Source organism: Manis javanica, chromosome 11 (assembly GCF_040802235.1).
Source record: "Manis javanica isolate MJ-LG chromosome 11, MJ_LKY, whole genome shotgun sequence".
Classification (NCBI taxonomy): domain Eukaryota; kingdom Metazoa; phylum Chordata; class Mammalia; order Pholidota; family Manidae; genus Manis; species Manis javanica.
In genome coordinates this window covers 78,622,930-78,645,516 of record NC_133166.1, presented here as the reverse complement: position 1 = coordinate 78,645,516, position 22,587 = coordinate 78,622,930, and the positions used below count along the sequence as shown (strand labels likewise).

At 36.5% G+C, this 22,587-nt stretch overlaps 1 protein-coding gene across 3 annotated transcripts in view; it reads left to right on the top strand.

Annotated features, from left to right (window-relative positions):
• The window catches only part of AHCTF1 (AT-hook containing transcription factor 1), an 83,522-nt gene that overhangs the window by 38,198 nt on the left and 22,737 nt on the right, over window positions 1-22,587 (top strand). For all 3 annotated transcript variants that reach the window (XM_073216727.1, XM_073216726.1, XM_073216728.1), the window contains exons 13-26: window positions 540-630; window positions 1,677-1,766; window positions 3,410-3,550; window positions 4,190-4,294; window positions 7,888-7,981; window positions 9,432-9,555; window positions 9,718-9,774; window positions 10,691-10,837; window positions 11,328-11,515; window positions 19,003-19,147; window positions 19,229-19,360; window positions 20,061-20,211; window positions 20,666-20,816; window positions 21,135-21,239. In XM_073216727.1, the coding sequence (XP_073072828.1) occupies window positions 540-630; window positions 1,677-1,766; window positions 3,410-3,550; window positions 4,190-4,294; window positions 7,888-7,981; window positions 9,432-9,555; window positions 9,718-9,774; window positions 10,691-10,837; window positions 11,328-11,515; window positions 19,003-19,147; window positions 19,229-19,360; window positions 20,061-20,211; window positions 20,666-20,816; window positions 21,135-21,239 (1,721 nt within the window). The remainder of the gene's footprint in view (window positions 1-539; window positions 631-1,676; window positions 1,767-3,409; window positions 3,551-4,189; window positions 4,295-7,887; window positions 7,982-9,431; window positions 9,556-9,717; window positions 9,775-10,690; window positions 10,838-11,327; window positions 11,516-19,002; window positions 19,148-19,228; window positions 19,361-20,060; window positions 20,212-20,665; window positions 20,817-21,134; window positions 21,240-22,587) is intronic.

The following is a 22,587-nucleotide window of genomic DNA, read 5'->3' as shown; positions in this document are numbered from 1 at the left end:
ATTTCTTATAAATAGATTTGGATAATACATATCTTGTGTGACTGGCTTCTTTGACTTAGCATAATGTTTTCAAAGTTCATCCACATTGTAGCATGCATCAGGACCTCATCCCATTTTATGACTATATAATTCCACTGCATATCACATTTTATATTTTTCCATTCTTCAGTTGATGGGTAGTTGGCTTGTTTCCATTTTTTTGCTATTATAAATAATGCTGCTTCAGAAGTAGTTTTTGTGTGGAAATGCTGGGTCATATAGTAACTCTGTTTAAGATTTTGAGGAACTACCAGACTGTTTTCCAAAGTGGCTTTACCACATTTTACATGCCCACCAGCACTGTGTAAAGATTCTGATTTTCCACATTCACCAATACTGTTACTCTGTCTTTGTGTTTATAGTCACCCTAGTGAGTCACAGTGATTTTTAAGCCTTCATGATTTTGTATTCTGAAGTAGAACTTGCCACCTCAGAGTCTGTGATCACATATCCTTTCTTTTCATATTATTTCCTTTCCTTCTTTTTAACTCATGTTTTAGGAAGAACAGTTAGAAGCTATATTGTCAGCAGCAGTCCAGACAAGTTCCCTGGGACTTTTGACTGGATGTATCAAAAGGTGGATAACAGAAGGTAAGATTGTGATTTTTAACAATTAAAAATTACTTTTGTATTTTTAAAGTTATCAGTTCACTATTGTGGTGGGGAGGTGTTATGTTAAACTTTATTTTAAAACAGTTGTAGATTGACATGCAGTTGTAAGATATAGAGAGAACCTTTACCACATTTCCCTCTCAGTGTAAATTCTGGCAGACCTCTAGTAGAATATCACAATCAGGATCCTCCTTGTTGCCCATTTTTTGGCCTACCTGTCTCTTCCTACCCTGTCCCTAAGCCCTGTCAACAATAATCTGTTCTCTATGTCCTGCTATTTTGCTATTTCAAAAACGTTAAATGAAATCCAGAATGCAGCCTCTTGCAGTTGGCTCTCTTTTACTCAACTGAATTCCCTGGGGATTCATTCAAGCTGTGTGTATCACTCGCTCTATACATCACAGTCCACCCATAAATTATTTTTGTTCTGAATCATTTGAGAATAAGCTGAAGACGTCATGCTTCTTTTTTCATGAATGTTTCAATATTATTTCCTTCTCAGAACAAAGACATTCTCTTTACAAAACCACTTTGCAGTTATAAAAATGAAGAAAGTTAACACTGAAACATAATATTGTCCATTCTATAGTCCTTATTGGACTCTTACTAATTATCCCAGTTAGTGTCATTTATTAGCATTTTTAGGGAGAGGTAATCCAGAATCTGATCCAGAATATGCTGTTTTTAGTTTACATGTCTTTTTGATCTCTCTTAATCTTGTATGATACCTAAGCCTTTGTCTTTCAAAAAAGTGACATTTTTAAAGAATACAAGCTTGTTATTTTGTAGATTGCCTTTTAGTTTGTGTTTGTAATCTTTCCTAATGGTAACACTCGGGTCTTAACATCCGTCACCACAGTACCTGAAATGATGATGTACTCCTGGTATGGTGCACTGAGAGAATGCATGAGCCTGGTTGTCTGTCAGTGGTGATGCTAACATTGCTCACTTAGCTGGAAGTTACTGGGTTTTTTGTTTGTTATCAATAATCATTCCTTTTTTTTCCTTTCATATTTACAAATAAGAACAACCAAATTCTGCTGCTAATTTGCGCTTTGTTCTTGAATGGACATGGAATAAAGTAGTTCTCACAAAAGAGGAATTTGACAGACTATGTAAGTATTGTACATAAAAACTAGTTTTGGTTTATGTTTTAGGTACACACTAATAATTTTTAATCATTTTGAAGTTGTAAACTCTTTAAAGAAGCCCCAAAAGAAAACTTTTTTATATTAGAATGACAAAATTATTTTTTGACTGAAATGTTCCACAGATTGTTAAACAGACAGCATGTTACTATGTCTTCAGTAGCAAATTGCAGAATGACACCTTACTTACTTTTTGATCTTAGGTGTTTTCATTTACAAAATCTGCTGATACTGGGACCTCAGAAGCTCCTCTACTTAACTCATTTTCCATTCAGAATATTTATGAGTATAAAGAAGCTGGTTAGCAATGTAAAACTCATCACTAATAGATGAGTTCTAACAGTCAAATAATTTTTCTTCTTGATAGTCTTATTAGTCTGTTGATTGGCTTTTGATATATCCTGTGAATATTAAAAACCCATTTAGCCCAATTAGTGCAAAAATAATGTTAAAGGTAATTTATGGTTGCCCTTGCACTGTACATGAAAGTAAAATTTTAAGTTTAGGTTTTTGTTATTTTTGTTCTGTTATAATGAATGAACAGATAGATTTTTTTTTTTAAGTTATTCTTAATAGAAGATTTTTAACCCAACAAAATTTTGATAGGAAGACATGGATGGGAGTTCTACAATATATTTAGGGCATACTTAGGAAATTCTAAACATTGAATAATTTTAAATATTTCAGGTGTCACTTAGTACAGTTGAAGTCTGGAATACCTGATGATTCAGAATTGGTAAAAAGAACTGTATTTAATGTTTTGAGAGGAAATGTTTTCAGGACTGATTATATAGGTTATGTAAAATGAAAATTCCTAAATTATTTGCCTTTGTTATGCTTTGATCGTGATGTGGTGGTTCAGGGTTGAACTTGATAACTCAGCCATTATTGCTGCCTTGATGGTTAATGGAAAATCTTTCTTAACTAGAAATAATTAAAATACAAAGCAATAATAAGTATAAGTGTACTGGAAGTGAAACAGATCATTTGAAAAAGGATTTAGTGTTAAGACACTTGTTTTCTGGTCCATGTACATATTAAATATTAATATTAAATTTTACCTAAAAAGTAACCAATAGCAACTAAAATACCATTTTCCCCCAAAAAAATGAATTTGTAAACAACCTTGAGTTTGAAATGAAAGGACAACCAAGTCTACAGTAAGCAAGCATGCAAGTTTATTTTAATGTCTTTATTTGAATCTTAATTTTAGTGTCTGTCTTTTGAAGACCGGGGTGGAAGAAAAGGTTCTTACAAAATATGAATTGTGAAACAACATGGTATATCAAATATCTGATATAAAAGATTTATTTGAAGGAGAAGCATTTAGTGAATATAACTGATCTCTAGTATATCATAAGTTCAGTCTAGATCACCTCCCTCTGTGCTCACATTGCTTATCTCATTCTAGATTTTTAAAAAGTAATAATTTATATTTGTCCCTTCCAAGTTCCTTGAGGATATTTGCCACTTCAAAACTTGTATTTATAAATCTTACAATATATAGAATTACTCTGTGATTAATAGGAATTTGAGAAATTTTGCATTCGTGATTTTAATTAATTCAGGTTTACTGTGTCAAAACTGATTTTGTATTTTATCCTTGAAAGGTACGCCATTATTTGATGGTTCATGTCGTTTCACCGATCCACAAACTATACAGTCTATTCAACAATGCCATTTGCTTCTTAGCAACCTTAATACAGTCTTAAGCTGTTTTGCAACAGAGGCCCAAGAGATCACTGACAGAGGTGCTCTATGTTTATATAAATGAATGTTTTTCTTAAATTTTACTTCTTGAATTTGAGAAAGAATAAATGTCTTATGTCTTACATGGATCATTGTGCAAAGATGTTACTAATGTCTCAAATTTTTTTGTTGTTTTTGTTTGTTTTTATGAAAAGCTACAGGCTGTTACTAGACAGGCTGTGAGCCCATGCTTACAAAAGCTTGTGCAATTTGGGGGGTTAAACTTAATGACTGTTTCTAGATGGTATACTTCTGGTAGTATTCCCCATTTTTAAATCACATGTAATTTTTTTTGTTTTTCCATTTAAACAAAATGGCCAATTTCATTTAAAGGCCTGGTCTGGACAATGTATATTGATGATACTGTATTAGTTTGTATAAATATATGGTTTTGACTTCTGAAATTAGCTAAATAATATATAGCCAAGATGGAAGCATATTTACCTAAAATGTCCACTTTAGTCAGTGAGTTATTTTAGCATTTTGGAGATTATTTGTTCAAGCTAAGTTTGATCAAAAATACATATTGTTATTAAACATCACCAAGTAATGAGTTAAGTTTTTGAAAACAGTTGAGTGTCTTGATTATTCGTTTACAGTTGATCAGTTGAATGTTAACTGATTTTAACTCTTCTTTACAGGTCTTGTGGATTTAAGCAATAAGTGTAAGGTCACCCAGCTCATCTGTCAGTATGCACAAATGGTTCTTTGGTTCTCTCATTCTGGACTTTTACCAGAGGGCTTAGGTAAAATATTTACTTCTTCTGTAAATGTAATCAAAAAATTCTTGAATCTTTATAATTTTGAGAAGAATATGTATCCTGCTGCTTTTGGGTGTAGAGTCCTATAGATGTCTATTAGGTTCATCTGTTCTAGTGTGTTATTCAGTGCCTCTGTGTCCTTACTTAGTTTCTGTCTGGTTGATCTGTCCTTTGGAGTGAGTGGTGTGTTGAAGTCTCCTAGAATGAATGTATTGCATTCTATTTCCTCCTTTAATTCTGTTAGTATTTGTTTCACACATGTTGGTGCTCCTGTGTTGGGTGCATGTATATTTATAATGGTTATATCCTCTTGTTGGACTGACCCCTTTATCATTATGTAATGTCCTTCTTTATCTCATTACTTTCTTTGCTTTGAAGTCTATTTTCTCTGATACAAGTACTGCAACACCTGCTTATTTCTCCCTATTGTTTGCGTGAAATACCTTTTTCCATCCCTTGACTTTTAGTCCGTGTATGTCTTTGGGTTTGAAGTGAGTCTCTTGTAAGCAGCATATAGATGGGTCTTGCTTTTTTATCCATTCTGTTACTCTGTGTCTTTTGATTGGTGCATTCAGTCCATTTACATATAGGGTGATTATTGAAAGATATGTACTTACTGCCATTGCAGTCTTGAGATTCGTGGTTAGCAAAGGTTCAAGGGTAGCTTCTTTACTATCCAATCGTCTAACTTAACTCGCTTATTAAGCTATTATAAACACAGTCTGATGATTCTTTATTTTTCTCCCTTCTTATTCCTCCTCCATTCTTTATATGTTAGCTGTTTTCATCTGTACTCTTTTGTGTTTCCTTTGACTGCTTTTATGAATAGTTGATTTTATTTTTTTGGCTTTATTTAGTATTTAGTTGGTCTGCTTTCTTTGGTATGATTTTATTTTCTCAGGTGACATCTATTTAGCTTTAGAAGTGCTCCCATCTAGAGCAGTCCCTCTGAAATACCCTGTAGAGGTGGTTTGTGGGAGGCAAATTCCCTCAACTTTTTCTTGTCTGGGAATTGTTTAATCCCTCCTTCATATTTAAATGATAATCGTGCTGGATACAGTATTCTTGGTTCAAGGCTGTTCTGTTTCATTGCATTAAATATATCATGCCATTCTCTTCTGGCCTGTAAGGTTTCTGTTGAGAAGTGTGATGATAGCCTGATGGGTTTTCCTTTGTAGGTGACCTGTTTTCTCTCTCTGGTTACCTTTAGTATTCTGTCCTTGTCCTTGATATTTGTCATTTTAATTATTGTATGTCTTGGTGGTGTCCTCCTTTGGTCCCCTGTGTTGGAAGATCTGTGGGCCTCCATGGTCTGAGGAGACTTATTTCCTCCCCCAGTTTGAGGAAGTTTTCGGCAATTATTTCTCCAAATACACTTTCGATCCCTTTTTCTCTCTTCTTCTTCTGGTACCCCTATAATGCGAATATTGTTCCATTTCGATTGGTCACACAGTTCCCTTAATATTCTTTCATTCCTGGAGATCTTTTTATCTCTCTCTGCCTCAGCTTCTCCGTATTTCTTTTCTCTGATTTCTGTTCCATTAACGGCCTCTTGCACCTCATCCAGTTTGCTCTTAAGTCCTTCCAGAGATTGTTTTATTTCTGTATTCTACCTCCTAACTTGATCCTTTAGCTCTTGCATATTTCTCTGCAGGTCCATCAGCATGGTTATAACCTTTATTTTGAATTATTTTTCAGGAAGATTGGTTATATCTGTCTCCCAGGTCCTCTCTCGGGGGTTGTCTGGGAATTCTGGACTGGACCAAATTCTTCTGCCTTTTCATGGCGATAGAGGTAGTGGTAGGCGGGTGGGTGCATGTGTCAGCTGTGAGAACAAAGTCCCTTCCTACTTGCTGGTCTCCCTGCCCCTCTCTGCTGCCTGTGTTGGTCACCCTCACACTGGGAGCAGCGTCCGGGTTAATCCTCTGAGCCGCCGTGAGCAGGGCAGCCCAGAGCCCTGTGGGGAGAGGCAGGTGGGCCAGGCGTGCTCTCCTGCGAGAACGGTGTGCCTCTGCGTCCTGCCCTGGCTTCCTCAGCCTGTGCCCGTAGCAGCGCACTGCAAGGAGGCTCTGGGCGGCTGCTGTAGGTGCAGCTGCTCTCAGGCTGCTCAGCCACTGTAGCAGGGCCACGCTGGAGGGGGAATGAACAGCAGGCTGTTTATCGTCAACCTTAGGGGTTTCAGAGCTTCACTGTGTCCCAGGGGGCTGGGGCGTCCGAAGCTCCTCAGAATTCCCAGCCTGCTGGGCTAAGTGTACCGGGATGATTCCTTCTAGCTGTGACGCCCCTGTCCCTTTAAGACTTTCAAAAAAGCACTCACTTTTCTTTTGTCCCAGGGGAGGCGACTGCGGGGAGCCGCTCACAGATTTTACTTTTCCATTTCCCTAATGTCCAGCACACCATGCAATGTGTGTGTGTGCTCCCAGTGTGGATTACTAGGGCTGGTTATTTAGCAGTCCTGTGCTTCCACTCCCTCCCTGCTCCGACTCCTCGCCTCCCACTGGTGAGCTGGGGTTGGGGGAGCACTCGCGTCCTGCTAGGCTGTGACTTGTATCTTTCCTCTTTTATGAGATGCCGAGTTCTCGCAGATGTAGGTGTAGCCTGGCTGTTGTACTGTATCCTCTCCTCTCTCTTTTAGAAATAGTTGTATTTGTTGTATTTTTAAAAATATATATGGTTTTGGGAGGAGATTTCCGCTGCTCTACTCATGCCGCCACCTTGGCTCCTCCTCAAATCTTTATAATTTTGTTACTGTGCTCTAATTTCTCAGGTTTCCTTTCTTCTGACACCTCACTTAAGTTTTCCTCTATTCTTACCTTCTTGCATTCTTTTTATCCTCAGTGCCTCACCCTATGCCAGATACACAGTTGTTCCATACGTATTTATTAGATTTGGATAACTTTTAGGAGGAAAGAATATTTGACAAAACATGGCTTCTGAAAATGGGTTCAACAGTATCACCAGCTACAGTTTAAATCCATAGAACTAAGAGTTTTATAATCTAATTTACTCTTCTTTTTCTTTTTAAAGTTTACTTTAATATGGTTATTGACCAGTATTATTCTCCATCAATTAAATATCTTTTATTTAATGATTCATACCAATACCAAGAATTACAGGATTGGACTTTTGCTGTATTTTCTTAGAGCATCCTATAAAGCATCTGACTTCTTGCATTTCTAGGAAACACATTAGACTTGATTTAGAAGCCGTTGTGCCACTGTGCATTGTTAATGTTGATCTTATTGTTTCATAGTTTTCTTTTACTTGAACAAATAGTGAACACTGCTTGCTTTCAAATTATCATAAGTGTCTAAGAGAAGAATTATTTCTTAGTATAACTTTTCCAAGGTTTTAAGCCAGTGTTCTTGTTACAGACTTTAATGAAGGACACAGCTTTCTCATTTACACATCTGTTAATAAGGGGATATGTAGTATTCCTTTATTACTTAAACTTAGGAATCCTGCAAATTAAACATTTTAAAATTGTCGTAAAATACCACTCTGTGTAACCTTAAGTATTGTTGGGATATTGTGGAAATATTACTTAGCTTTCTTTCCAACTCTTTAAAACAATCCAGATGATGCTGTGCAGTTACCACGGTTACGCTACAACTACCCTGGAATTCAGAGCTACTACACCAGCCATCGGCAGAACTGCGAACATTTATCAAGGTATAATACACCCAGGGCCTTCAAAAAACATTTTAGAAATTACTTTTGTAAAAAGTCAGAGCTTTCTCAGAATAGAATTCATCATGTTACAAAATGAATGAGTGAGTGAAATTCTCAGTAAAGTATCAGAATTTGTTACCAGCATTACTATTTTAGTTGTAATGTTTGCCTTGACCTAATGATTACACATTTATTTCAAAACTTGAGTGTAGCTGCTTATTTCCTAAATAAAACTATTTATCATAATTGATTTTTTAGCGTAGATTCTCTAATCTAAACTTGTGTTTTTCCTGAGAATTCTTATTCAGAAAAAGACTAGAAGCTACTTACTGTTCATCAAAAAAGTATAAAATATATAACCAGTTACTTTGCATTCTTTCCATAAATAGTTGCATTTCAGCACATCAACCACTTCTTTTGTTTTTATTTCCTTTACCTCTCTCCCTTAAAAAAAAAAGGAAATATATGAATATTAGCCTAGTTGGTGCCTTAGAAATAAGGAAGTAGAAATAATCGTGTTAAGAAAGCCTTGGCCCTGCCTCAAGAATCTAATTACTTAATTAGCTAATCAGTTAACCTCCTCCCTCAAGTTGGAGTGACAGAAGTGAAGTGCAACATACGACATTTACGGCAGCGATTTACAAACATCAATTCCAGCTTTTGTTGTCAGAATCACCTGGAAATCAATACTTAAAAGGCTGTGCTAGCTGTAATTTTGATGTATGGCAAACTTTGGCATCCAGTGCTTTAGAACAACTAATCTAGATAGTGAGAAAGGACTCAAGGGATTTATTAGCCATATTTTTAAATTCTAGATAAGTGTGTGTCCTTGAGCAGGTTAGCTGAGCTTTCTAATCCTATTTGTCACATAAATTATAAAGTCATTATAAAGATTAAATGAAATAATATGTGCCAGGCTCCTCTTACAGCACCTGACTCATAGGAAAAGCTCAATAAGTAGTAACTGCAGCTGCTATTGTTAATATTAGATGAGGAAACAGACAGGGACGGTATCTACTTTTGGCTTTGTAGGTGCTCAGTATATTTTTGAAGAGATTACTGAAGTTAAAGACAAGTCTAAGTGATGAAACTGAAACCTTAATTCTTTGTGAACTGCCGTTTTATTTTTCACTCTCCTGGGGTGTCATGCTTTGGTAAATTGTTCAAGATGATAAAAAATAGATGGCCTCAGGCACTTGGTTGGCTGGACCACATTCTTCTCCAGGACCTGACCTTCACTGACGGGCTTGCTGATGGGTGAACTTGAAGATTCTTTTGGGTTTGTCTGACTAACTCCTTGATGTCTGGAGTTGATGTGATGCTAAAGGGGGTCCTGTTCTCAACTCCCTTCTCCCTTTGATAGTTGATATCATTACTTTTAAGAATTCAGTGCTTACTATTTTGATAATAGTTAATGCTAATAAGTAATCTGTAATGTGCCCTTATGCAGAGGGAAGTGGAACCCTGATTGTTTGATGATTGACGGAATAGTTTCTCAGTTGGGAGATGAAGTTGAGAAGTTGTGGAAACGGGATGAAGGAGGCACAGGAAAATATCCTCCTACCAGTCTACATGTAGGTTTGCAATAACATCGTATCACTTAGAAAATCTCCAATGTTGGTGGGCTGGGAGACAAGCTTAGCTGTATTTTTGACACCAGGCGCAGGCTTGGGAAAAGCAAGGAGCATGCATGAATGAATATATAAAATGCACCAAATTTTTTATCCCTTTTATAGGCACTCCTTGACATATACCTGCTAGACAACGTTACCAAAGCAAACAAGCATTCTGTTGTATCCTTTACAGTTTTATCAATAATTTATTTATTTATTTTTTTGTTTTGTTTTTTGAGAGGGCATCTCTCATATTTATTGATCAAATGGTTGTTAACAACAATAAAATTCTGTATAGGGGAGTCAATGCTCAATACACAATCATTAATCCACCCCAAGCCTAATTCTCGTCAGTCTCCTATCTTCTGAAGCATAACAAACAAGTTTTATCAATAATTTATGTATTACCAAAATCATAAAATTTCAGAGTAGTAGAAACATTACAAATCTAATCCAGTCTCAATTCCACATTTGAATTTCTTTTCAAAAGAAAAGTTAGTTCTCAACCCAGGACCTGTTGGTTGGGTTCAGATTGTCTGTGATTAATGTGAAACTATGCAAAATTTTGTTTAATGTTTATTTCTCTAGGATAGGGGCCATGGCTTTCATCAGATTCCAACATGTGTCCAACATTCTCGAAGTTAAGAACAACTGCTCTTAAACATTCCTGCCAAGTGGTCATTCTCAAAAAGGTTAACTTATGTACTAAATATGAATATATTATAAGGTAGCTTAGTAGTATTTTAGGCATTGTGGTTGAGATCCGTGGTCTCTGCAATAAGATTTCTGTGCTAATGTTAGTTTCTTAGTCTAAAAATGCAGTTCCATTCATGATTTATAAGATAATGTTTGCTAAAGTGCTTTAGTTCATCTCTTTGTTATATTACTTTTGAAAATGAATGAATTGGTCATGGGACTGGCTGTTAACCTCCATTTAATGAAACTATACTTCCATAGCAGAATATCCATAAATGGCCTTTTGGACACAAAGGAAATCTCTCAAGTATCTTTTCTGTCATGCTATTGGTGTCCTATTACACATTATAAGTATTCATAGGGGTTTTTGTTTATTGTCCTTAATCCTCTTTTTTAAAAGACCATTTATTTGCTACTCGATATTATGTATTCCTTTCCAAACAAAACAGATAATTACATTGAATCATTTCCAACTGCCTTTGCCATTTCTTGGGGCCAGGTTAAACTTATTCAAGGGTTTTGGCTGATAGATCATAATGACTATGAGGTAAGTCTTAGTTTATTTGGAATGTAAACTTTTGTGAACTGTTACAATTGTAGGAAAAACATAACTAGATCAAATTTGATATTAAAAATATGACTCAGTCTACTTGTAGACATAATTTAAGGATGTGGTTTAATCAATACATTCACCAAGCTCTATCTCAGATAATAAATACAAACAGTTAGGAACCCCAGATTCCTTACTGTCTGAAGAAGGAAACAGGTAAAAAATAAGTATTACTATGTGTTGGGAGAATCACAGAAGGCAGGGTTTGGCACTGATATGTTGAAATTGGTGAAAAAATTTTACAGAATAGCTTGACAAGGTCTCAAGTATGAAGCCTTTGATAAGGCTTTTTAAAAATAAAATATACCATAGATTAGATAGTTTTGGCTTTTATTTAAATTGGTTTTATCTTGATTTTCGTCACTTTACTATTAGTATTGCTTGTCTTTTTAAAGGTTAGCTACCAATTTTCATGTCATTTTTGCAGAGTGGTTTGGATCTTCTTTTTCATCCAGCTACTGCAAAACCTCTGTCATGGCAACATTCAAAGATTATTCAAGCCTTGATGAGTCAGCATGAGCACAGACAAGCGCTCAGATACATTCAGACAATGAAGCCAACAGTGTCCAACAGTAGTGATGTTACCCTTCACCTCACTGTTCTGCTTTTTAATAGGTAAGAGCGTATTTGAAAGTATAGTCAAACTCTTGATCATAGGTCAGTAATACAGAGTTCATGAAATAAATAGTAGCAGTATATATATTTTGCAGTGGTTGCCTTACATAATACTCATGATTTTTCATCTTTCAACATTAAGAAAAATGTCAAGAATGTAAAGTAAAAGCACCTTTTATCTAGAGTAAGATGAATAACAAGAAGTACAGGCATACCTCATTTTATTGTGCTTCATTCTGTTGCACTTTGCAATAACTAAGTTCTTTACAAATTGACGGTTTGTGGCAACCATGTGTCAAGCAAGTCTTATCAGCCATTTTTCCAATAGCTTTTGCTCATTTTGTGTCTCTTTTCACTTAGAATTAGGATTAATGATTTTTGTTTGAGAAAATTATTTCCCTTATATTCCTATTGGCTTGCCATTTTTTATTTTATCCCCTCTTCTGCCTAGAAAATTATCAGCCCCTCCAAAAATTTTAACTGCCAGATTAAGTATTGTTGGCTTTAATGTGTACTTTTCAAGACTTGTTTATCTAAATACATAAATATATCAGCCTTTCATTGGTAATTTTTTTAAACTAATCATAACATTTCAAGATTGCTTTTATTACTTAATGTAGCATGAGAAATAGTACTTCATTTGATGGCCTTATTGTCCACAGAAGGACATTTTAACACCCCCATATGTGTCTAAAACTGTCTAATTTGACGCAACTTCTCCAGTCAGATCCTTCTGTAGATGAGTCAGAATCCTCAGTTACTAAGCTAAACCCTTCACTTTCCCATGAACATGATATGCTTGTTTCCCACTCTAGGCCTTTGCTCATTTTCTTTCCCAACTCTTCTCATGCTAAGTGTCACTTCCTTAAGAGCCTGACTTCTCTGTGTCACACCACACTAATCCTTCAGTTTTATCCAGACCATATTAGTTTTTTGTCTTATTGAACTCCTGTGTGCTTAACTTTCTTTCCTGTTATTTTACACTTAAAAAACAATATACAACATAAAATTAGATCTTTAAAGATGGCTTGTCTTTTTACTGACATTAGCAAACTTAATTATGCAGTGATTAGTATTCAGTAACATTTTTAAGGTACATTTTAAACTAGACCTAAAAGTATCTTTGAGATTCTTTAAGTGGATGACTTGTTTTGATTTTTTTTTATTATGGTATCATTAATATACAATCACATGAGCAACATTCTGCTTACTAGAATGCCCCCATTATTAAGTTCCCACCACCTACTTCATTACAGTCAATGTCCATCAGCATAGTTATGATGCTATAGAGTCACTACTGGTCTTCTCTGTGCTATACTGCCTTCCCCATTTTCCCCCCCTACATTATATGTGCTAATCATAATGCCCCTTAATCCCCTTATCCCTGCCTTCCCAACCACCGTGCCCAGTCCCTTTCCCTTTAGAAACTGTTAGTCCATTCTTGGGTTCTGTGTCAGTTACTGTTTTGTTTTGTTCCTTCAGTTTTTGCCTTGTTGTTACACTCCACAGATGAGTGAAATCATTTGATATTTGTCTTTCTCTGCCTGGCTTATTTCACTGAGCATAATACCCTCTAGCTCTATCCATATTGCTGCAAATGGTAGGATTTGTTTTCTTCTTATAGCTGAATAATATTCCATTGTTTATATGTACATCATCTTTATCCATTCATCCTGATGGACACTTAGCTTGCTTCCATATCTTGGCTATTGTAAAAAGTGCTGCAATAAACATAGGGGTGCATATGTCTTTTTGAATCTGGGCACCTGCATTCTTAGGGTAAATTCCTAGGAGTGGAATTCCTGGGTCAAATGGTATTTTTATTTTGAGTTTTGTGAGGAGCCTCCATACTGCTTTCCACAACAGTTGAACTAATTTACATTTCTACCTGCAGTGTAGGAGGGTTCCCCTTTCACCATATCCTCACCAGCATTTGTTGTTTGTCTTTTGGATGTTGGCCATCCTAACTGGTGTGAGGTGATATCTCATTGTGGTTTTAATTTGCATTTCTCTGATGATTAGTGATGTGGAGCATCTTTTCATGTGCCTGTTGGCCATCTGAATTCTTTGGAGAATTGTCTGTTCATATTCTCTGCCCATTTTTTAATAGGGTTGTTTGCTTTTTGGTTGTTGAGGCACATGAGCTCTTTATATATTTTGGATGTTAGCCCCTTATTGGGTTTGTCATTTATGAATATATTCTTCCATACTGTAGGATCCCTTTTTGTTCTACTGATGGTGTCCTCTGCTGTACAGAAGCTTTTTTAGTTTTATATAGTCCCACTTGTTCATATTTACTTTTCTTACCCTTGCCCATGGAAATATGCTCATGAAAAAGTTGCTCATGTTTATATTCAAGAGATTTTTGCATATGTTTTCTTCTAAGAGTTTTATGTTTTCATGACTTGCATTCAAGTCTTTGATCCATTTTGAGTTTACTTTTGTGTATGGAGTCAGACAGTAATCCGGTTTCATTCTCTTACATATAGCTGTCCAGTTTTGCCAACACCAGCTGTTGAAGAAGCTGTCATAATTGACCATACACACTTGGGTTAATATCTGGACTCTCTCCTGTTCCATTGGTCTGTAGATCTGTTCTTATGCAAGTACCAAATTGTCTTGATTACTGTGGCTTTGTAGTAGAGCTTGAAGTTGAAATACCCCCCCTGCTTTATTTTTCCTTCTCAGGATTGCTTTGGCTATTCGGGGTCTTTTGTGGTTCCATATGAATTTTAAAACTACTTGTTCCAGTTCATTGAAGAATGTTGTTGGTATTCTGTTAGGGATTGCATTGAATCTCTAGTAGATTGCTTTAGGCAGGATGGCCATTTTGACAATATTAATTCTTCTTACCCAAGACCATGGGATGAATTTACATTTATTCTCACAGTATAGGTCTTTCACTTTGTTAGTTAGGTTTATTCCTAGGTATTTTATTCTAGGTTTATTCCTAGGTATTTCATTCTTTTTGTTGTAATTGTTTATGAAAATGTTTTCCTGATTTCTCTGTTTGTTACTTCATCATTAGTGTATAGAAATGCAACAGATTTCTGTGTATTAATTTTGTATTCTGTAACTTTGCTGAATTCAGACATTAGTTCTAATAGTTTTGGAGTGGATTCTTTAGGGTTTTTTATGTACAATATCATGTCATCTGAAACAGTGAGAGTTTGACTTCTTCCTTGCCAATCTGGATGCCTTTTATTTCTTTGTGTTGTCTGATTACCATGGCTAGGACCTCCAGTACTGTGTTGAATAAAAGTGGGGAGAGTGGGCATCCTTGTCTTGTTCCCAATCTTAGAGGAAAAGCTTTCAGCTTTTCACTGTTAAGTATAATGTTGGCTGTGGTTTGTCATATATCGCCTTTATTATGTTGAGGTAGTTGCCTTCTGTACCCATTTTATTGAGTGTTTTTATCATGAATGGTTGTTGAATTTTATCAAATGCTTTTTCAGCATTTATGGTGATGATCATGTGATTTTTGTCCATTTTATTGATATAGTGGAGGATGTTGATGGATTTTCAACTGTTATAACATCCTTGCATCCCTGGGATAAATCACACTTGATCATGATGTATGATCCTCTTAATGTATTTTTGAATTTGGTTTGCTAATATTTTGTTGACTATTTTTGCCTCTGTTCATCAGGGATATTGGTCTATAGTTTTCTTTTTTTGTGGTGTTTTTGCTTGGTTTTGGTATTAGAGTGATGCTGGCTTCATAGAATGAATTTGGAAATATTCCCTCCTCTTCTGTTTTTTGGAAAACTTTAAGGAGAATGGGTATTATGTCTTCTCTAAAGGTCTGATAAAATTCAATGGTGAAGCCATCTGGTATGGGAGTTTTGTTCTCGGGTAGTTTTTTGATTACCAATTCAATTTCATTGCTGGTAATTGGTCTGTTCAAATTTTCTGTTTCTTCCTGGGTCAGTCTTGGAAGGTTGTATTTTCCTAGAAAGTTGTCCATTTCCTCTCGGTTATCCAGTTTGTTAGCATATAATTTTTCATAGTATTCTCTAATAATTCTTTGTATTTCTGTGGTGTCCATAGTGATTTTTCCTTTCTAATTTCTGATTCTGTTTATCCATGTAGATTCTTTTTTTCTTAATCAGTCTGTCTAGGGGTTTCTCTATTTTGTTTATTTCCTCAAAGAACCAGCTCTTGGTTTCATTAATTTTTTTCTATTTTATTCTTCTCAATTTTACTTATTTCTTCTCTGATCTTTATTATGTCCCACCTTCTACTGATTTTGTGCCTCATTTGTTCTTCTTTTTCCAGTTTCAATAATTGTGAATTTAAACTACTCATTTGGGATTGTTCTTCGTTCTTTAAATATGCCTGGATTGCTATATACCTTCCTCTTAGAACTGCCTTCACTATGTACCACATAAGTTGGGGCATTGCCCTGTTGTTTTCATTGTCTCCATATATTATTTGATCTCTATTTTAATTCGGTCATTGATCCATTGATTATTTAGGAGCATGTTGTTAAGCCTCCATGTATTTGTGAGCCTTTTTTTTTTTCTTTGTACAATTTATTTCTAGTTTTATACCTTCGTGATCTGAGAAGTTGGTTGGTACAATTTCAATCTTTTTGTCTTTGCTGAGACTCTTTATGGCCTAGTATGTGGTCTGTTCTGGTAAATGTTCCATGTGCACTTGAGAAGAATGTGTGTATCCTGTTGCTTTTGGGTGGAGTGTTCTATAGATGTCTGTTAGGTCCATCTGTTCTAGTGTGTTGTTCAGTGCCTCTGTGTCCTTATTTTCTGTCTGGTGAATCTGTCCTTTGGAGTAAATGATGTGTTGAAGTCTCCTAAAATGAATGTATTGCATTCTATTTCCGCCTTCATTTCTGTTACTATTTGTTGTACATATTTGGGTGCTCCTATATTGGGTGCATAGATATTTATAATGGTTATATCCTCTTTTTGAACTGACCCCTTTATCTTATGTAATGTCCTTCTTTATCTCTTGTTACTTTCTTTGTTTTGAAGTCTATTTTATCTTATACAAGTACTGCGACACCTGCTTTTTTCCTACTATTGTTTGCATGAAATATCTTTTTCCATTCCTTCACTTTCAGTCTGTGTATGTCTTTGGGTTTGAAGTGAGTCTCTTGTAGGCAGCATGAAGATGGGTCTTGCTTTTTTATCCATTCTGTAGCTCTGTGTCTTTTGATATTACATTCGGTCCATTTACATTTAGGGTTATTATTGATAGATAGGTACTTATTGCCACTGCAGGCTTTAGATTTGTGTTTACCAAAGGTTCAAGAGCAGCCTCTTTACTATCTGGCAGTCTACCTTAACTCACTTACTGTGCTATTATAAACACAGTATAATGGTTCTTTTTTCTCTCCCTTCTTTTTCTTCCTCCTCCACTCTTTATATGTTAGCTTTCATATTCTGTACTCTTTGTGTATACCTTGACTGTCTTAGTGGGTAGCTGATTTAATTTTGCATTTGGTTAGTACTTAGTTGGTCTGCTTCCTTTGCTGTGGTTTTATTTTTTCTGGTGACAGCTATTTAGCTTAGCATACTTCCATCTAGAGCAGTCCCTTTAAAATATACTGTAGAGATGATTTGTGGGAGGTAAATTCCCTCAACTTCTGCTTATCTGGGAATTGTTTAATCCCTCCTTGAAATCTAAATGATAATCTTGCTGGGTGGGGTATTCTTGGTTCGAGGCCCTTCTGTATCATTGCATTGAATATATTATGCCACTCCCTTCTGGCCTGTAAGGTTTCTGTTGAGAAGTCTGATGATAGCCTGATGGGTTTTCCTTTGTAGGTGATCTTTTTTCTCTCTCTGGCTGCTTTTAATACTCTGTCCTTGTCTTTGATCTTTACCATTTTAATTATATGTCTTGTTGTTGTCCTTCTTGGGTCCTTGTGTTTGGAGATCTGTAGACTTCCTTAGCCTGAAAAACTATTTCCCTCCCAGGATTTGGGAAGTTTTCAGCAATTATTTCTTCAAAGACACTTTATCCCTTTTTTTCTCTCTTCTTCTGGTACCGCTATAATGCAAATATTGTTGCATTTGGTTTGGTCACACAGTTCTCTTAATATTCTTTCATTCCTAGAGATCCTTTTTTTCTTTATCTGTGTCAGCTTCTCTGTATTCTTGTTCTCTGATTTATGTTCCCTTAACAGTCTCCTCCACCTCATCTAATCTGCTTTTAAATCCCTCCATTGTTTGTTTCATTTCTCTTATCTCCCTCCTGAATTTGTCCCTTAGTTCTTGAATATTCTGTAGCCCCATCAGCATGCTTACGATTTTATTTTCAATTCTTTTTCAGGAAAATTGTTGATTTCAGTTTCACCAAGCCCTCTTTCTGGTGTTTGAGGGATTTTGGATTGAACAAGGTGCTTCTGCCTTTTCATAGTCCTGGAACGATGGGAGTGGTTGCTGGCGAGTGGCGCGGGTGTCAGCTGGGAGGACAAAGTCCCTTCCTGCTTGTTGTTCACTGTGCCTGTCTCTGCTGTCTGTGCCAGTTAACTGCACACAGGGAGCAGCCTCTTAGTTAATCCCCTAAACTGCCGTGGGTGGGGCAACGCTTGGGATGGCCTAGGGTGTTGGCAGCGATTGTAGGTGAGCAGCGCAGGTTCTGCCATGAGAACAAAGCCCCTTCATGGCTTCTGGTCTCAGTGCCTGTCTCCACTGTCTGTGCTGGTCAACCATGTGCAGGGATCAGCCTCTGGGTCTGGGCTGGTTAGCCATGCACAGGGAGAAGCTTCTGTGTTAAAGTGCGTAGATGCTGTAAGCGGGGCTGCCCTCTGGCTGGTCTGCAGCAATGGCAGGGACAGCCAGTTTGCGCACAGGTGCTGGCACGGAGGAAGGAACAGCAGGCTGTTTTATAGTGAGGGGCCTTGGGGCTGCGTTGCCAACCAGGGGGTAGGGCACCTGAAGCTCCTGAAAGTTCCCAGCCTGCTGGGCCAAGTGTGCCAGGATGACTTTGTCCACCTGTTGAACCCTTGCCCCTTTAAGACTTTTAAAGTGCCTGTTTTTCTTTTGTCCCAGGGCAGCCAGTTTTGGGAACCTGTTCTCAGTCTTGGCCTCAGACTTTGCTTTTCAGCCCCTCTAGTCTCCAGAGTACCATGCAGCGTGGGTCTGTGTTCCGAGGGTAGATGTCTAGGGCTAGGTATTTAGCAGTCCTGTGCTTCCACTCCCTCCCTACTCTGATTCTTTTCCTCCCACTGGTGAGTTGGGGTGGCCGGAGTACTCAGATCCCTCCAGGTCGCAGCTTTGAACTTTACTCTTTTCCATGAGATGTTGGGTTCTTGCAGATGTGTACACTGGCTGGTGTACTGTTACTTCTTGTCACTTTTTTAGGAATAGTTGTATTTGCTGTATTTTCAAAATATATGTGGTTTTGGGAGGAGATTTCTGCCACACTCCTCACTGCCACCTTTTCCTCTCTCTCTTTGTTTTGAATATTTTTAATAGTTTTTTTTTCTAAAACTGTACTTGGAAAAATATTGTTTTCAGGTGCATGGTTGAGGCCTGGAGTTTACTGCGGCAACATTCTAATAGGTTGAATGTAGAGGAGTTACTAAAGCACACATATGAAGTTTGTCAGGAAATTGGCTTAATGGAGGATCTACTGAAGTTACCATTTACAGACACTGAGCAGGTAATGACTTATCCGTATAAACAAACTTGCCAGAAATTTAGGATTAGTTAGTAGCTTACAAATCTATTTTGTTCTTCCTAGGAGTGTTTGGTGAGATTTTTGCAGTCCAGCACCAGTGTTCAGAATCAGGAATTCCTTGTAGTTCACCATTTACAGCGTGCCAATTACATCCCTGCCTTGAAGCTGAACCAAACTTTGAAGACTAATCTTATGGTATAATTAAACTTCTTTTATTATGAGATACAAGAGAATAAGGAAAACTGGTGACTTTGTATATAAGAGCTTGTAGCGTGGTGACCATTAGGCTTTTTATATCATCTTGAACTTGGAACCCTCTTCTTACCTTCTGTAGCAGTATTGGGAACAGAGCATTATTAATCTAAGTCTTTTATACATGCCATTTCTGTTTAGATATTTGCCCAGTCTTGCCAGACTAACTATTTCACTCAGGGAAAGCAAGAGGAAGAGGTCAAGGACAGCAGTGGAGTTACATAGTACAAAGAGCATGGGCTTCAGGTGTCAGACTGATTCTTCCTTAATTTGCTCTGTGTTTGGAAGACTCTGAGGCTTGGTTTCCTCATCTTTAAAATGACAGTATCTCTGAGAATGCACAGAGGTTTGTGCAAAGTAGTATGTTGCCTGACACATGTAGGTACTTAGTAGTAATAAAAATTGTTTTTATTAGTTGTGAAGAATCAAAGCTGGGTAGGAGAGACTTGGAATTTATTGATGGGTAAGGATTTGTAAAGTAGGTGTGTATATGAAGTTACTTGACTTGGAGCAATGGATATATAGGGAGGAAGAAGATATTCTTAGGTATTGGTAATTATATTTTAAATGGCAAATGAACATAGCACTTAACACTTTCTAAAGATTAAACTTAGTTAATTTATTGTTATTTAATGTTCAATAGAATGATCGTGACCCTCGTTTGCGGGAGAGATCAGTGGCTCGAAATTCTATGTTAGACCAATACAGGAAAATCCTTCCTAGAGTCCAGCGAAAATTAGCCATTGGGCGAGCTAAGCCTTACCATCTGTCAACATCATCAGTTCTTCGAGAAGGTAAGGTTATATTGAAAAATGTCATAAAGTATTGGGTGAGTAAAGATACTGAATGATTACCTTCTGAAACTATTATTACAACTTTATATTTAGCTCACTTTTGCTTTGATTCATCACAATGGTGCTTTTTGTCCTGGCCTCTCTATACCATGAAATATGAGGCTTTCTTGGAAGTTTTTATGGTTTATTTAATAATGTAGTACAGAATGAAAGAACTCACTTTATTTCATTTTCTGAAGGCTTTTCTCACCTTTTGGACAACATGTGAGATAATTCTTTCACTATCCCCTAAACGCCCAATTGTTAAATTTCTGCATAGATGTTGCTAAGTGAAATATAATTTTAACTACTCTTACCTTGTGATCCTTATTTTCCAATCACTCTTTTATATTAATCTTCTATTAAAATCCAGATGTTAGAGATGAAATTAAGTCCTACATTTTTCATTTTACAGTTCCTCGACCCAAACCATTATCAGCAGTTCCAAAGCAAGCTGTAAAAGGAACTGTGTTAACAAGATCTACGTTCATCGGTAATGTGTTATCTAAAATTGGAGAGGTTTGGGCAAGCAATGAACCTAAAAATAACATCCCAGGCTATAATAGGTATGTATTCTTACACTTTTTTTGTATCATGCTGCTTCTTCATCTTCCCTGGATACAGCATTTATAAACAGTACTTTAGAGTTCATAAATATGTGTAAAAAGCAAAAACATTTTTATGTTGGTTACTTTTCTTACAAGAATTTTTTTTCTTTAAGTTTGGAAACAATTATATTCATTGTTTTTTATAAGTAGGGAGTAATGTACAAAGTAAAAAATTGAAATCCCTCTTCTCCCATCAAATTCCACCGTGTTCTATAGCATTAAATTTAATGCTCCTTAAGAGACATAATCAAAACTTAAATTTTACTTTCTTTGTAGTTCTAAAATAGAACCATCTCCTATAGTATATTCTCTGCCAGATTCAGAGTTGCCTGAGGCATTTGTTGGAACGCCAGTTTCAAAAGCATCACAAAAAATTTTAAGGTAAGAACTTATTATTTTTTAAAGACACCATGTTAGTAGTTCCACTGTAATTTTTAATAGTTTTTAAAACTTTACAAATTCTTGATGAGTTTTTAATGCTTGCTTTTTATTTATGATTTTGGCAGTGGTATAGTAATTTTAGGAAATTGTACATTATCTGGTAGTCTACTTAGAATTTTTTTTTTTGGGGGGTATCATTAATCTCCAACTACATGAGGAGCATTATGTTTACTAGACTCCTCCCATCACCAAGTATCCTCCACATGCCCCATTACAGTCTCTGTCCATCAGCGTAGTCAGATGCTATAGAGTAACTGCTTGTCTTCTCTGTGTTCTACAGCCCTCCCTGTGCCCCCACCTCATGATACATGCTAATCATAATGCCCTCTTTCTTCCCTCCAACCCCTTATCCATCCATCCTCCCGCAGTCCCTTTCTCTTTCATAGCTGTCAGTCCATTCTTGGGTTCTGTCATTCTGCTGCTGTTTTGTTCCTTCAGTTCTTGCTTTTTTATTATGCTCCACAGATGAGTGAAATCATTTGGTACTTGTCTTTCTCCACCTGGCTTATTTCACTGAGCATAATACCCTCTAGCTCAATCCATGTTATTACAAATGGTAGGATTTGTTTTCTTCTTATGGCTTAATAATATTCCATTCTGTATATGTACCACATCTTCTTTATCCATTCATCTGCTGATGGACACTTAGGTTGCTTCCACTTAGGTTGCTTCCAATTCTTGGCTATTGTAAATAGTGCTGCAATAAACATAGGGTGCATCTGTCTTTTTCAAACTGGGCTGCTGCATTCTTAGGGTAACCTAGGAGAGAATTCCTGGGTCAAATTGTATTTCTATTTTGAGCTTTTTGAGGAACCTCCATACTGCTTTCCATAATGGTTGAACTAATTTACATTCCTACCAGCAGTGTAGGAGCGTTCCCCTTTCTCCACAACATCGCCAACATTTGTTGTTGTTTGTCTTTTGGATGGTGGCGATCCTTACTGGTGTGAGGTGATATCTCACTGTGGCTTTAATTTGCATTTCTCTGATGACTAGCGATGTGGAGCATCTTTTCATGTGTCTCTTGGCCATCTGGATTTCTTCTTTAGAGAACTGTCTGTTCAGCTCCTCTGACCATTTTCTTATTGGATTATTTGCTTTTTGTTTGTTGAGATGCATGAGCTCTTTATATATTTTGGATGTTAACTCTTTATCAGATCTGTCATTTATGAATATATTCTCCCATATTGTAGGATGCCTTTTTGATCTTTTGGTGGTGTCCTTTGCTGTACAGACGCTTTTCAGCTTAATATAGTCCCACTTGTTCAATTTTGCTTTTGTTTCCCTT